This window comes from Odontesthes bonariensis, chromosome 2 (assembly GCF_027942865.1).
Source record: "Odontesthes bonariensis isolate fOdoBon6 chromosome 2, fOdoBon6.hap1, whole genome shotgun sequence".
Classification (NCBI taxonomy): Eukaryota; Metazoa; Chordata; class Actinopteri; order Atheriniformes; family Atherinopsidae; genus Odontesthes; species Odontesthes bonariensis.
The window spans coordinates 17,401,730-17,416,666 of NC_134507.1; the positions used below are offsets into that span (position 1 = coordinate 17,401,730).

The window sequence follows — 14,937 nt, forward strand, 5'->3', positions numbered from 1 at the left end:
AGAGTCTATAGCATTGTGAGAGAAACCCAACAGTTTCAAGTTAGTGAAAACAACTGAAAACGTTTTGAATCTACAATCTTTTCATAACTAAGTTGCACAGAGCATAAAATAATGAGCATACCATCAAACAGTTTTTCTTATATCTTGTATTTTTTTTTAACCACATAAGAGTAACAAACACAAAACTGTTTAATTTATACAGACATTTCACTGTACAAACACATTTCACTGTACATTGAACTGTGCATGTTACAAATAGAACTTGACTTTTCTTATCGATCAGACTAAGCTAATAGGTATCAGAAGTATTCATTTATTAGGTGAAGGCTTAACAATAATAAAAGAAAACACAGAAATATGTTGTCAATGGTCATGACAAACATGTTACAAACAACAACTCTGTGCCATTGTGCAACTATGACTCACAGTATTTGAAAGAAAAGAAGAACAAGTGAAAAGTCGCTTTACAAACAGATGGTGACAGCAGACAACACGAAGCAAAACATGCCTAAAAGTAAGTCAAGTAACAGATGCAGACGAAAAATAAATAGGTGTAAAGTTTAAGTGCTTCGTTGGTGTGGAAAGGTTAATGTGCTGTATGTAACATCGTCCTCTTTTGCTTCACCCTGTCAGAGGAGAAGCAAATAAGAAGACACTTAGAAAGGAGAAGAGATGAAAGTTCCACATATCTTAAAAGAAAATGATTCAAGTGAATAAACTGAAAAGTAATGTTTCTGGCGTCTTAGAACCATGAGCAAGATCATTTCTGAGTTGATGTTAGTCTTGTATCTTTGCTGTTTGACTTTTGATGTTGTTGTTGCTTAAATTTAGCTTTTAGTAACACCTGACACAGTACATCAAATGTGCACTGTTCCTGTCAAAAGAGGACCTGTCAAACAGTAAGAAATATTGCGATGTTGTGTCATGTCCTTCAGTTACCCCTTTCCCTTTTTGTTGTGTTGAAATAACCAAAGAGCTGTATGTTACATCTGTGTCACTTTCAGCACGTGATATCTCCTGTTAGGAAAAGAGAATTGAACAAAAGTTTTATTGGATTTTCATCTGCACTTGAAGAAGCAACAAATCAAATTAAGGACAAATGAATCATTTCAGTCAGTCTGAGCTGACTCGTGTTACGAACATGAGAGTACACAACGTCCTCTGCTGTGAATGAGCAGATCAAATTTGTAGATCAAAATGAACTTTAAGAAACCTTTGGCACAGCTTAGCTAATGTTAGAAATGACATTATTTATTTGATAAAGTCGCTTTAAGAAGGCTATCAATGGAAAATCTGATACACAGTCAAATGAGCTCTGATAAGTCTCAGAAACGTGAAAGATTGTGGCAAAGTGTATTCTCTGTCTGCTGTCCACGTGATAGATTGTAGATCAGACTCAACAAATTAGCAGAAGACAGCAACATCTGTCACGTCCATGGGGTTTTCCCCATGTTTTTAGTTTTATGTTTTATCATGTTTTAGGTTGTTTCATGTCTTGGTTTTTGAGTTCATCTTTAGTTTTAGATTTGCCATTGTTTTACCCTCACTTCACATGTTCAGTTCATTAGTTTCACTCACGTCACCTGCATTCATTGTCCCCAGCTGCACTCATTTCTCAATCACTCCCAGTTTAGTATTTAGTTCCCAGGCTCCCCTCTGAGTTTGTGATTTCCTTTCCCTGATTTCACCATTCCCTTCTTGCCACGCCACGCCTTAAGATAAGTGGTTTTTCATGCCAAGTCTTTTGTTTTTCTTGTCACAGTTATATTCATGTTTTTGATCCCACACTTTAGTGTTGTCATCCGGCTCAGCCATGTTAAACCCTGTTTTGTAAATAAACCCAGTTTGCTTTACACCTCTGGAGTCTGCATCCATGTCCTACAAGCACCCTTACAACATCATTCTCAGAAACTGATACTGTGTCATTTCTACTTACCTCTTTTGGGACCACTGATCCTGATTTAGCCTTTTCTGTTGAAATGAAACAGCTGTTACTTAGTGAGATAAAGCACAACTGGTTAAATTTCAACAGAAAGAAAATTATTTAAAATTCAGTAAGGCATGAAAGTATAATCGGACTTACTGCATCTTAATATAAACCAGAGAACTAGGGCCACAGCTACAGCCAAGATCAACAAACTCAGAGGGATGACGAGGCTCATTGGGTCAAAAGAAGCACTGCAGGACACATTGTGTGAGCATGCAATGTAAATTAAGCTAAGTGAAGATAACGTCTTTGATGTCATTTTGATGTGAGCACAACATGGAACCAAGTTCAATAAGTGGAAGATATTAGTGGAAGGTTTCTGACCTGTTTTGTTCATCTTTAACTGTGGTCACTTTTCCGTCTGTAGGAACAGGAGCGACTGTGGCTATAATTCAAAACAGGATTACCATTCTGACAATCATTGATCGTAATATCTGGTAGGGTAGTGCAGCAATATGTAGGAATACTTCAAAGTAACACACATAGAGTCTACATTCACATACCATTGGGTTTCTCCGTAACAGTTAGATGCACTGGCATCTGAAAGTCACCTTTGACACACCAATACCAGCCAGCGGTCTCTGGCCTCAGTCCACTCATCGTCACTTTGAATACATCAGAGTCGCTCTTTATGGACACATTTGTTCCATCTAATAATCCAGATTTCTCTGTCACACATGTCATGCCCAGCCTGCACCATTTCAGTTTTCCAGGGTCAGTGAATTGACAGTTGATGGTTATGTTTTCTCCAATATATCCTGTAACTTCCTGATGAGCCACTTTGACCCTGGGTTCACCTTGACAGGAAACAAATAGTACTCAATATAAAATCTTTGGAAGCCTTCAGACTTTAGATTTATTCTTATTAGCTGTGATTAATAATATGAAGGTTGAAGGCAAGCAATCTTTGTTGCAAAAGTGAAACTTTTACGGTGTTACAATTTCAGGAAATATTTGAAATGTGCATGAAAAAGAATTCTTACCGCTGATGACAAATAGCTGAAAGTACTGACGCACATCAGAGCCCCCATCAATCTCCACAGCACACCAGTAGTAAGTGTTTCTATCTGTCAGGTGTTTTATAGTCACAGTGAAGATATTTTGTTTTTTGTCATCGGAGATTGAAAACTTTTCTGAACTCTGCGGTTGATTTGTTTTAGTTGCATATGAGCAGGAGGACCAATAATATCCTTCACATAAGTATTTCACATGGTCTCTGTATTGAGAGCTGTAAAGACAGGGGATAGAGATGGAAGCTCCAGCCTTCACTGATACTTTACCAGCTGTGGTTATGCTGTGAATTCCTGTAAAAAGAACACAGTATTTTAATGGGTAGATTCCCTCCCATTGTCTATGAATTGCATGTTTTTCTGAAAGGAATAGAACACCAATAGATAACTTCAACTTAATGAAAACCAGTTTCATGACACAAAGATAACAAAAGGCCAACATAAGCTTCACCGCTTTAAAACGAGCCATTGCCACTAACCTGTTGTTCCGGTAAGAATAAGAAGAATGCTGAGAGGAAGAGCCATGTTGAGTGAGCAAGCACACCAAGAAGTAGTGCACTGCATTAATGATACTCTACTTCCCAAAAATGTGCTGGTTGCAGTTGTTCTTCCTCTAATAGGCAGTAGCTTCATGTGAGCTGGCCAATGAAAAGTGTACTACGTACGTACAGTGTATGCAGTCACATGAAAAATTAAAATTAAAAAAGGGAAATCAACTCAATCAGGCAAAGCAGGAGAATATGGAAATATTTGCTCATGCTGAAATAACAAAGGAGCAAACTGATGAAAATGATTATTTTGTTGAAAGCTATTGTTTGTGTCAAAATGTCCTTTCTTGGTTAAAAGCTCCTTAATTCTGACCCAAACTGCTCGTAGCCAGTACTCCTGGCCACCGTGTTCTTTCCTTCAGAGCTCTCAGAGCGTAATTTCTCACATCACACCTTCACTATAGAGTGCACTGAGCTCTTATGGAAACCTTTGTTTGTCAATGCAAAGAACAGGAAAAAGTAAATGACATAAGAGGAAGGATTTCAGCTGAAGATTTGTAATAGGTTTTAAGGAAGATTTTCTCAATCACCTAAAAACTTAGCATTGTTGGAGATTGGTCCTCTGTCAACCACACCTTTACACAACAGCCGCTTTCGGACAGACCGTTCTAAGAAAGTAGTTATCAGAACCCTCCTCGAATTTCGTTCTGATAACTGTCCTTCCCCAGCGGAACTGTTTCAGTCTGCATTCGCACATGAGTCGGGACCTGATAGGGACTGATGCGCCGCGCGCAGCCGTCTGCTTCAGTGACGTGTTAGCCGTTAGCCGTTTAGCGCTACATTCAAACACAAAACAAAACGGTAAAAGTAAGGAGAGTAGAAAAAACACCACCAAGAAGCTAATATGGAGAGCGGGGAGGCCACCGTGTTTATGGTCTACATGATGGTGATATTAATCATGGATAATCACATCAGGCGTCTAATATCAAGGCTGGAAGAGCTCACAGAGAGAGTCAGGAGATACTTTTTTATTTCATGAAGGAAGAAATGAGAGCAGAGCGCTGCAGACAAATGAGACCAGTGTAAGTTTAACTTATTAAACACCCACCGGTTGTGTCTGTGTCATATGAGGAAACATTTCAGCCGTGATAGCATGACATGGGGCGTAGCTACCGACCACCACACACCTCCGTCAGATCGTTCTATAAGAACTATGAAAAGATCCGACCTCGGAGAAGTAGCTAAATAGTTATAGGAACTAAGGGAGAAAGCCCCGAGTTCCTGTATGTCCGAACACGGGAGAAAACGGCCCCGCGGATTAAAAGGTTATTAGAACTGCCAAAGGTTCCTACAGTCCGAAAACGGCTAATGTGATGTAGCTTCTGCTACCGTGTATGATCCCGTCCACAGAGGAGAGGACTGTTATGTTTGTTGACTTTATGCAGTTGTTTTACATATTCACACAAGTTTTCATACTGTCATAAAACAGGGGTGAGTCTGTTGGTGCAGTAGTAAATGGACAGGGTATTTTCTCCCTATCCAGACTTCATGTGGGACAACCTGACAACATTCATGGTGGCATTTGGAGTAAATCTTAGGTTAAAAAACATATTAGGGAGAGCTTCAACCCAAGTTAACTGTGTGTCTGCATAGATTTTGTTGGGCTCTCACCAAGCCGCTCTCTGCTCAATGTTTTTAAATGCGCCATAAAAACAAACCTTGACTTGTCTTGTTATTTCTCACTGCAGCTGTCTTTCTGTTAATCTCCTAATACCCTAACTTATTTAAACCTCTATAAAGCACTTTGCTGCTTTATTAAGAGAGCATATTAATTTTTTCATATATCTGCTGCAGTTACAATAGTTAAATGATTTAGTTAAATAGTCAAATGGTTTAATGAGTCTAAATCTAAATATTGATGATAACTGTTAACTCAGAATTGGTGAAAAGAGGCAGAGGAGAACTATTTAGAGCAGCTAATTTTTTAAAGTCAAGTTAATATTTTGATTTTATATTTGACTTTAGCTCTTTAAGAGAGCTGTTAAATCTTATTTCAGCAACAATTTGTATGAATGTCTTGTTTCAAACACTGTGTTCTTCCTGGATTTATTTTGGACATTTTATTGTTTCTTATCTCATCACTGCGATTTTTGCATTGTAAAGCTGTTTTCAGTTTATCTACATACTTTGGTATCTCTCCCAATCATATGTGTGTTAAAATAGATGGATGAATTAATAATAATTGCTCTAGTACAAAACTAAACCCCCATTATCATTATAAAATCAGGCTAATGATCACTCAGAGTCTGTAGATAAACATATTGTTTGGACTGTTCTCACTCTCAGGGCTGAATGAGAGAAGAAGAAAGCAGGGTTGAGAAGAGATACTCTTAGGGTGTGAGCATTTATGACAAAGAGAACAACTATAAACTTAAATTGGGAACATAATGGCTCAAAAAGCGTTTTGAGCTTTTAATCTCTGTGATTCATTATTTACTGTGATGCTGCTGCACAGCTGATCTTTAGTTAGAAACCTTGTTCTCAGGCCAAGCCTCCAACTCTGTTGATCTTTTCTTTTTCTCTTATAGGTCTCTTATTAGTGCGTTGCTGCTGAAAAATTTTTTCAAATTAATTTCTGTCAATGAACTTTGGGATCAAATATACCAAAAACGTCTTCCTCCTGTATTGTGCAGTTGCTCTTGCTTGTTTTGAAAACATTCAGTGGAGCACACACACACTCACTTCCTCTGCATTTCTCCAGTCCAATTTACAAATCTATCTGTCCCTCGTTTTTCTTCTTCCCTCGGGGCATTTTCTGCCATCTAGTCAAGGTGTTAACTAATACCGACCCTAATGAGCCAGGTTTACACTTTTTCCAGTCGTTGATCAATTTCTGTGACATATTCAAATGTTATACACATGTTAGTCAGAGTGGGTGAATGGCGTAATGCCCGAAGGTTGGAGCCGGTCAAGAAACTTCTACACAGAACCTAAAAGTTCTGCACGCTTGATCGCTGGGGGTTCACCCAGTCCAGTCATCCGTTTTAATTCAACCCTCTGTGTAACACCCTATCTACCGTTCCCCCTTTTTATCTATACCAATGCCCCCAGTTGAAACAGAACTACTTGAGATCTGCGTGATATCACAGTAAAATATCAATCAAGTAGCAAACCACCCCACATTTTCAAGAAAAATAACAAAGCTTTCCCTGTGTCCTTATGCCGAAATCTTGGTCCACCCACCACATATTGAATTAAATTAACAATTACTCACAGGAAACAAGTGAACTATGAAATAGTTCACGTGACGTCCAATACCATCAGGGAATCAAGTTTATTACTGTTCACTGAGGTACATGGCAGTGCTATCGTTGTAGAATTTTGTCTATAGTATGATAATAAGAAATCTATATGTAAAAGTATAAACAAAACACCACTATGAAACATGTAGCCAAGTTATATATGGATACATGTATAACTTGGCTACATGTGTGTGCAGTTTTCAAAATTGTACACACTATGATAGAAATAGTGTGTGCAATTTTGCATGTTAGTAATCAGTCCATATATCTGTATAAACTGTGTAGTAAGTTTGTTTGTCAGGCATATTCTTCAATCATTAAAAGCAGATTGTCTGGTGAAGATGGCTTTATTGAAAAACAAAAGGATAGCCTATATTCCAGCACAATACAGCAGATATGCCACGAGAGCTGGACAGTCTCAGGGGAGGTAATATTGAAGCCAAGTTAATTCTCTGCGTTGTTTTTTTGTTTTTCTTTTAGTCAAAATGTCATACCAGATGCGGAACAGTAATTCAGAATTCTAACAAAACCACAGAACACTTTAAAACGGTTTTTGCTGGTCCCAAATATTAACAAGGAGAAGATGACCACAAAGGATTTTCAACAAACAAATCAGCAGAGAGCACACCTCAAAGGACAACGTGTGTCAAGAATTCGTTGGACGTTGATTCACAGCAGAACTGCAGAACATGACCGATCTTCCAGGGAGCACCCGAAGGCTCCTCTCAGATAAACACTTCACATTACAATCTGACTGGGAATGAACACTACCAACACTGCTAACCTTTGCAATAAAACAAACCACATTCACTTTTTTTTTTAATTTTGCAAATTTATTGATCTTCACCAATAAAAACAGGAGATGAGAAAACTGTTGGATAGGCTTTTGATTTGTAAGAGGATGCTATGTATGACGGGTGGACACACAAAAACAAAGATAGGTCATTCAGAGAATTTAAGATGCTCTGTGCAGTAAGTGTGCCAAACATCAAAACTATATTCAAAAGTTCATTGATGTGGATTTAAATGCAAATGACTGGTTATATTGTGAATTCCTGTCCCCTCAAAAACCTAATATTGCCTAATAATGTCATCTATATAATCAGCAAAATCTTATCCTCCTCCTTTTTGGGGCAGATTTTCAGGCCCGGGCTGGAACTCAGGAAGCAAATGCAGGGATTACGGTTCTTCAATAAGCAATCTTTATTGAAGGGCACAGGATTAAATCTCCAAGATAGAGAAATCAATGCAGGCTATAGAATTATCTCAGAAACACTTGGACGTGTCCAATACACAAATGGACGAAGCGTGGCTATAAAAATGACCAAAATAATAATCTGTCCACTAAAAGGAGGAAAACACAAAAGACTGTAAAATGTTATAAGTAGCTGAAAATCACGCACACTATGGAGGCAAAAAGTCAAGCAGACTAAGGTCAAAATAACAGAAAAACACTCCTGAAAACTGGAGGCACTAGACTATGAAAAGTTTAAGTAAACAAAGAATCTCTCCACTCGGAGGAAACAAAAGGCTATGAAATAATTAACTAGATTGAACCAAACTAAGATATGAAAATAACAACTCAAAATCTCTCTCTAGGATGAATCGGAAAAATCCAAATGACAACTGTGAACAGGGCTATGACTTAACTGTGGTAAGGCTAGAGTGAACGCACGCAGACAAGAACAAATACGATACACTGGCACAAGACAAAGGGAGACGCAGACTCTTATACACAGGGTGGTAGGGAACAGGTGGAAACATTCAGCAGACAATCACACCGAGACACATGAGGAAGGGCAAGTAACCTGAAACGAGAGGAGAGTTACTTTTTCAAATTAAAACAGGAAATGACAAGACAAGACATGGAGAACAAAAAAAAACACTCGACCTCACCGCGGTGACACAGATACAGTTAGGACTATAATATCCTCCTCTGCTGTTTGGAAGACCAGATTTTGAATCACTATGCTGTATGTTATCAAAAATGTGTGGAAGTTAACCTGCCTGAGCCGTGTCCACCACTTGAATTGGGCACGCGGCGCTAAAAATAAGTTTGTCATTATTTTTTTTTAAAAACATTTTTATACTATGAAGCATCATCTGAACCATTAGGGAAAAAATGCATTGATTCCAAATATTATTGCCCCAGAGATGCTCTTTGATAAAGAAAGTCTTCCTTACAAGAGATCTAATTCAATAAGGAGAGATGAAATGAAAGGTTTACACAAATGAACTGGTGTACAATAATTAAGAAAAAGGTTGGTGTACAGAAAATTGGAATAAAGTTTGGCAGATGCTTTAGACGTTTTAGACAATGGTGGAAAGTGGATGATTGGAAAGGCCCCGGAGTCTAGACAGTTGGGCTTCTGTTGAGGCTCCATCTTGGGAAACTGTTGAAGGTGGAGTTGGGGAGGAGGTGGAACAGGCAATGCACAGTCTGAGCCCAACTGGCAAGGAAGAGTGAACAAAACGGACAGATCTCTCTTATTAAACTTTCACCAAAGCTTCATTATAATTTGAAATACGAACAAAATCAGAGATTAATGTTTTTCACCAAAGAATGAATCTCCCCATTTGGGATACTTAAGGTCTGGGATTCCAGACTTTGCACTTGTCTTTGGGTGTTGTACATTCATGGGCCTGTTTTGCTTTAGTTTTATCTTCAGGAAGAACATTGCAGTTTCTTCAGGTGAAGAACTCAGCAAATATATAATCTTTCACTTCTTTTCCTTAAAAAAACTCTTTCTTTTACAGTATGTTCATTCTCCTTCTGTATTGTACAAGACTGCCCAATCAACTATGCTACATATGACTGAATCTCTGCAGAAAGTTTATCCTGAAACTCCGCAGTATGTGACTTCTTCTGCCTTGTGTCAAATGATCACTAGTGACGCAGTGCCACTGGGAGTCATGCCATTACATTACCTCTGTATGTCTAACAGAGGATGCTGTAAGCCATTCTAAGCCTTGCCTATACTTTTTTCTATCATTCTGGTACAGATTGATCATTGTTCCATCTCACTAAAGAATATTACTAGCTTTACAGAATAGTTTTACTCCAGCATTTCCAAATGTATATAACAGTTTGGGAATGAAAATACCATACTTGGAATCAACTCCAGACTTATTACAGCACCCACTGGGCAAAAGGCAGGGTACATTCTGTACAGGTCACCAGTCCATCACAGGATCAACAGAGACAAACAACTGTGCATGCTCAAGGGTTAATCACCAATTAACCCTACATACATGTTTTTGGATGGTGGGAGGAAGCCGGAGTACCCAGAGAGAACACACGCATGTTTAAGAAGAACATGCTGACTCACCTGCTGAGTCATCAGCCGGGTGTCATTAGCAACGAGGAACCATCTTGCTGTGAGGCAACAGTGCTAACCATCACATCACTATGCAGCCCACAAAGTACCCCCAAAAGCAAAATCATTGGATTTTTTTTCTTTTTTACGAACAGCAATTATGTCTGTTGTTTCTTTTTCACGTCTCTGATACGCAGGGATAGACTGACTCATTTATCAAGAGAATTGAGGGCACATTAAAATGACTTCATCAGTGTTGCAGTACTTGCCATTTCAATGCAATCTCATCTCATTCAGGCTCATTGTTTTTCAGCGTGCTGTAGATCACACTTTCATTTGGTCCTGCAGTCTGAAAAGTGAAAACAAGTACAGATAAGAAATGCTGAACAAGCATCAATTGATTATTACAGCAACATCTGTGTGACTGACAAATAAACAAGGTATTGTTTCAGGCCTCTGTGAACTTTAAATAAATGACATACCGTACCTTTTGCTGGAAATTATTCTTTGTTGAAATTGTGCTGTATGTCACATTTTCTGTGAGGACATGGTCCTGTCGATGACATTTGCGTTCAAGTGAAGCAATTTTGTGGGCAGTTATAGAAAAAACAACATGGAAAATGTTCTTACATTTTGAATATCATCAATGGTAGCGTAGAGCACATCGGGATCAAAAGTTTGTGAGCCCTGCAGTAGAGTGATTTAAAATACCAGCATTAGATTTACATTGTGTTTCATATGTATGCTTTCTTCTGTTCAGGTGTAGATCTGAATACTGAATAACTGCAGGGTTACATGATAAATCTGAAAATTAAAGTGCAGCTACCAACATGCACACTTTATAGTATTAGTAGATCACATATTTAGTTTTTCTTCTTTCTTGCATTGTTGGCCCATGTTGATTCTCATGGAATGTGGCTATTGGGTTACAGTTTTACAGATTAATTGACTTCCCAAGATGTTTCTCACTGTCATAATCCTACAGTTAAAAGCTCAATTATTAGCAAATATTGTCAACCAAGTATTTCAAAGGACACTGATGGTTAGGCACTGGCTTCACATGTCACATAATGCAAACGTGTATAAACTGTTACAATAATAATAAAAAAAAATCTTTTAGCAGTTTAACCCCATCAAGGTCATTTCCCAGTTTCTGTTTTTTTCACTCTACCGAGCTGAATATAAACCAAGTGTCTAATATCCATAGATCAACTGGGGACTTGATTGGCTATGTGCTAAGGGTTCAACTTTGCAACTCTGCATGATGCTGAAGCAAACCTACATATTTGTTATCAACTACTCACTCTCATTACTGCTATAATAGCTCGTCAAATTCCTTGAAGTCTATAAGTTCATCAGTCATAAGAGCATTATAAGACAGATCTTACCATAGTGACGTCACAAGCTTCAGGTTTGGTCTTTTCTAAAGAAAAAGGAAAAAACTTTTTGAACTAGAAATTTGCTGTTCCTGCGAAACAGCTGTGAGAATGCATATGAGCTGAATTACCATGCTAAAAAAAACTGAAGAAGATAAAAAAAAGCTAAAGAAGCTGAAGAAGCTAAAAAAAGCTTTAAAAAAAAACTGAATAAGCTTTAAAAAAGCTTTTAAAAAAGCTGAAGAAGCTAAAAAACAAAAAGCTGAGAACAAACAGTTGCTGAAGTCTTGGTTGAAGGAGTTTGAAGTTGAAATGACAATCGTGGAATGATTTAAACCTACTGGAGAAAACTGCAGAAGTCTTAGTTGAAGAAGCTGAAGAGTTAAAGAGTTAAGTTTTTATATAAGTGGAGTGAAATATATTTAAATGGCAGCAGGTTGAACACACACTTGAAGCTGATTTTTGAGTGCTCCGAAATTTAACATTGGAGTGAATGGGAGAATTTGTCAGAATTTGAGAGATTGTTCTCACTTAAAGGCTCATAGCTGAATTTCTGTCAATGTGAGCTCTTTAGTAGTTACATTGGCTGAAAGAGGAATTTGTTTCCTACATTGTAAGGTATACTTTGTCTCTGTCAGTTAAACTGTCTGAAAGTTATAGTAAGTTGTTTGAAAAACTGAAAAAGTTGATACTTATCAGCACGCACTGCTGAATCTCTCATTCATAATTCAACTGTCATATTTCAAAATTGGCCGAATATTTCTAAAAGCTGAAAGATTTGGTAATAGCTGAATGTCTTGTGAATATTTAAAAATTTTAATGGTGTCTCTAACTGAAAGTATGCTGAAGTAGTTAAGTTTTTAAAGAGGAGGAAGCTTTATGAAAGGATTTGAAAGGATTTACCATTACTTTTAAAGGGAGAAAAACTTGCACAAAAAGCTTAATAGCTTAAAAAGTTTAAAAGTTAGAAACATCAGAAATAATTGCAGTAATGTGCTGAAAGAGCTGAACATTTTGATACCAAAAGTGTTGAAATGGCTGAAAGTATGCTGAAGTAGTTAAGCGCAGAAAACTGGCGGAATAATGATAATAAAGAGAAACAGGAACTTAAATGTGAGAATGCTTAATGCATTCTCACAATAAATGTGAACTTAAATGTGAGAATGCTTAATGCATTCTCACAATAAATGTGAGAATGCTTAATGCATTCTCACAATAATAAAGAGAAACCGGAATTTAAATGTGAGAATGCTTAATGCATTCTCACAATAAATGTGAACTTAAATGTGAGAATGCTTAATGCATTCTCACAATAAATGTGAGAATGCTTAATGTATTCTCACAATAATAAAGAGAAACCGGAATTTAAATGTGAGAATGCTTAATGCATTTTGAAATAACGTCTACTTTGACACTTTATTCCTTCATTTATTTTAGCAGAGTTACCATATGACTTACTGTGCTTTGTCATCTTCCAGCCAAAAAAGGCAGAGAGCATAATCAACAGCGGTAAGAGCAGGGTGGTGATGACTATTATTGACCTTAGTGGTACTGGAGGATAAGATATCAGTTTGATTATGTAAGGCTTTCACAAGAGCATTTCATTTGAATCTCTTTGCACAACTCATTGTTTTGTCTAAAATTAGCTTTTGTATTAAGATATAATTTTCAATGTCTTAATATAAAAATCTAAGTAAAGAATGTAACCATATTTTATTTGTGGGTTGCAGATCATTTGAAGGACAGTTATATGCAACTCACTTCAGATGTTAAAGTAACATAAAGCAAAGCACTGACCTCTTGTGTTCATCTTGTATGTTACTACCACCTGCTTCAGTCATGGTGGAGTTTAAGGGCAGAGCTGTGTATGGTTTAACTGGTCCCGTGAAGGCTAATCATGTAAAAAGAAATGTTATTTCAAGGTAAATTTCCTCATTTTTTTGGTAATTTTTCAAATCAATATGTCATACTTTCAAGGTTGAAAGTCTAAATTACATCAGCGCTTTATTTAAGTTATTTTTGTGATTGCCTACTTACTTTACCTCCATGTCACTATAGTATAATTTTTTTAATTATAATAGAAAAAAAAGTGATACATGTATCTTACATGTTTGATTGGGGCTCACTGTAGATGTAGTAGTCAACATAGTTGTAGTTGAGGCTAACTTGTGAACAGTTATATGCACTGGCATCTGCAATTTTTCATTGGCACACCAATACCAGCCACTGCTCTCTGTCTTCAGGTCACTCAAAGTCACACTGAAAATACCAGAGATACTTGTGTTTATCATCACAGTCGTTCCATCTATGAAGCCAGTCGCATGTGTTACACAGGTGCTGCCCAGTCTGCACCACTGGGTTACTTCTGCATTTTCACAGTGACATGCAACTGTAACACTTCCTCTTTCAAATCCCGTTATTTCTTGTTTGGTCACGTACAGACCTGACGCACCTGAAAAAAAGCACAACAAGCATTGCTTAACTGAGATATATCAAACACAGCAGGCACTTCACAAAGAAGGTTTGTGTAGTACATTTAAGGGATTTTCACAGTACCTGAGGTGACAGACAGCTCAAAAAGCTGTCGCACATCTTTTTTCTTTTCAATCGTCACAGCACATGAAAAATACTTGTCTTTATTTGTCACATCATTTATAGTCACTGTGAATGTTCTTTGATTTGTGTCATCTGAGATGGAAAATCTTCCTGATCTGTTTTTCAGTTTTTTTGGCTTTGTTGCAATCACGCCATCGCAAAACAGCCAAACATATCCTTTACACAAGTATTTCACCTGTTCTCTGTAGCTCTGCTCATAGAGACATGGGATGGAGATGGAGCCTCCAGCCGTCACTGCAACTTTACTCACTGTTTTAATTTCAGAGCGAAACCCTGAAAGAACAACAGCAGACTTAGTGGTGTCTTTAAATGCATTATGTAAATTCCTGTCACAACGGTTACTATGACATATCACAGCTAACATTTATTTCACAACTTAGCTATAAAATTTATTTGGATGCTACATTAATGTTTAACATTAATGAGAAATCTCTTAAACATTGGATTCGTGTTATTTTACTTAAAGCTTTTCAGACTTACCCATAAGACCTGTGAGTATAACCAGAAGAAAATATGGAAATGCCATGCTGGCATGAGCCCTACCAGTAAATGAGCCCTATCGCAGTTTCAGTAGTTATTCTACTTCTGTCAGAGTTAATTCCTCATTTTTGAGTTTCATTTCAGTCCAGCAGTGAGTAAACCAGCTGTAGTTCGCATGGCTATCAAAATCTGAAATTTTCATTTCATAAATATATAAAAAAAATACACAAATTATTGAGGTTTATTTACTTCATATTTATACTGTAGTTAGATTACAGAATAAGCTGTATTGGGCAATTACATTAACACACACAAGGAATTTGGCTCTGGCAGCTGGTGTCTCTAGTGCACATTATGTAGA

The 14,937-nt window shown here is 37.4% G+C and overlaps 2 protein-coding genes across 3 annotated transcripts; both read right to left on the bottom strand.

Moving 5' to 3' along the window:
- Positions 1-130: 130 nt before the first annotated feature.
- LOC142394650 (polymeric immunoglobulin receptor-like) lies at positions 131-3,549 on the bottom strand. 2 transcript variants are annotated; one of them, XM_075478385.1, is made up of 8 exons: positions 3,477-3,549; positions 2,971-3,291; positions 2,491-2,784; positions 2,312-2,372; positions 2,084-2,178; positions 1,937-1,971; positions 940-1,017; positions 131-626 (listed from the first exon to the last, which is right to left on the bottom strand). In XM_075478385.1, exons 1-8 carry the CDS (start codon positions 3,520-3,522, stop codon positions 561-563), a joined length of 996 nt encoding a protein of 331 aa, XP_075334500.1. In that variant the 5' UTR covers positions 3,523-3,549; the 3' UTR covers positions 131-560. The 2 variants fall into 2 exon arrangements, with proteins under 2 accessions (XP_075334500.1, XP_075334499.1); XM_075478384.1 differs by having other exon boundaries at positions 534-1,017.
- Positions 3,550-10,210: 6,661 nt separating this feature from the next.
- LOC142398898 (polymeric immunoglobulin receptor-like) lies at positions 10,211-14,629 on the bottom strand. Its single transcript, XM_075483135.1, has 9 exons — positions 14,577-14,629; positions 14,037-14,369; positions 13,588-13,932; positions 13,278-13,371; positions 12,939-13,031; positions 11,493-11,527; positions 10,735-10,791; positions 10,592-10,657; positions 10,211-10,453 (listed from the first exon to the last, which is right to left on the bottom strand). The coding sequence occupies exons 1-6, from the start codon at positions 14,620-14,622 to the stop codon at positions 11,512-11,514; spliced, it is 927 nt and encodes a 308-aa protein (XP_075339250.1). The 5' UTR covers positions 14,623-14,629; the 3' UTR covers positions 10,211-10,453; positions 10,592-10,657; positions 10,735-10,791; positions 11,493-11,511.
- Between the last annotated feature and the right edge of the window lie 308 nt (positions 14,630-14,937).

Bases quoted from the DNA above. Each gene is read 5' to 3' on its own strand.
- LOC142394650 (XM_075478384.1), bottom strand. From the start codon at position 3,522: ATGGCTCTTCCTCTCAGCATTCTTCTTATTCTTACCGGAACAACAG. The intron at 3,292-3,476 runs GTTAGTGGCAAT...TTCTTTTTACAG, and splicing joins TATTCTTACCGGAACAACAG to GAATTCACAGCATAACCACA. The intron at 2,179-2,311 runs GTCAGAAACCTT...TGTGTCCTGCAG, and splicing joins GTTAAAGATGAACAAAACAG to TGCTTCTTTTGACCCAATGA.
- LOC142398898 (XM_075483135.1), bottom strand. From the start codon at position 14,622: ATGGCATTTCCATATTTTCTTCTGGTTATACTCACAGGTCTTATGG. The intron at 14,370-14,576 runs GTAAGTCTGAAA...TTGTTCTTTCAG, and splicing joins TATACTCACAGGTCTTATGG to GGTTTCGCTCTGAAATTAAA. The intron at 13,032-13,277 runs GTCAGTGCTTTG...CTTATCCTCCAG, and splicing joins ATACAAGATGAACACAAGAG to TACCACTAAGGTCAATAATA.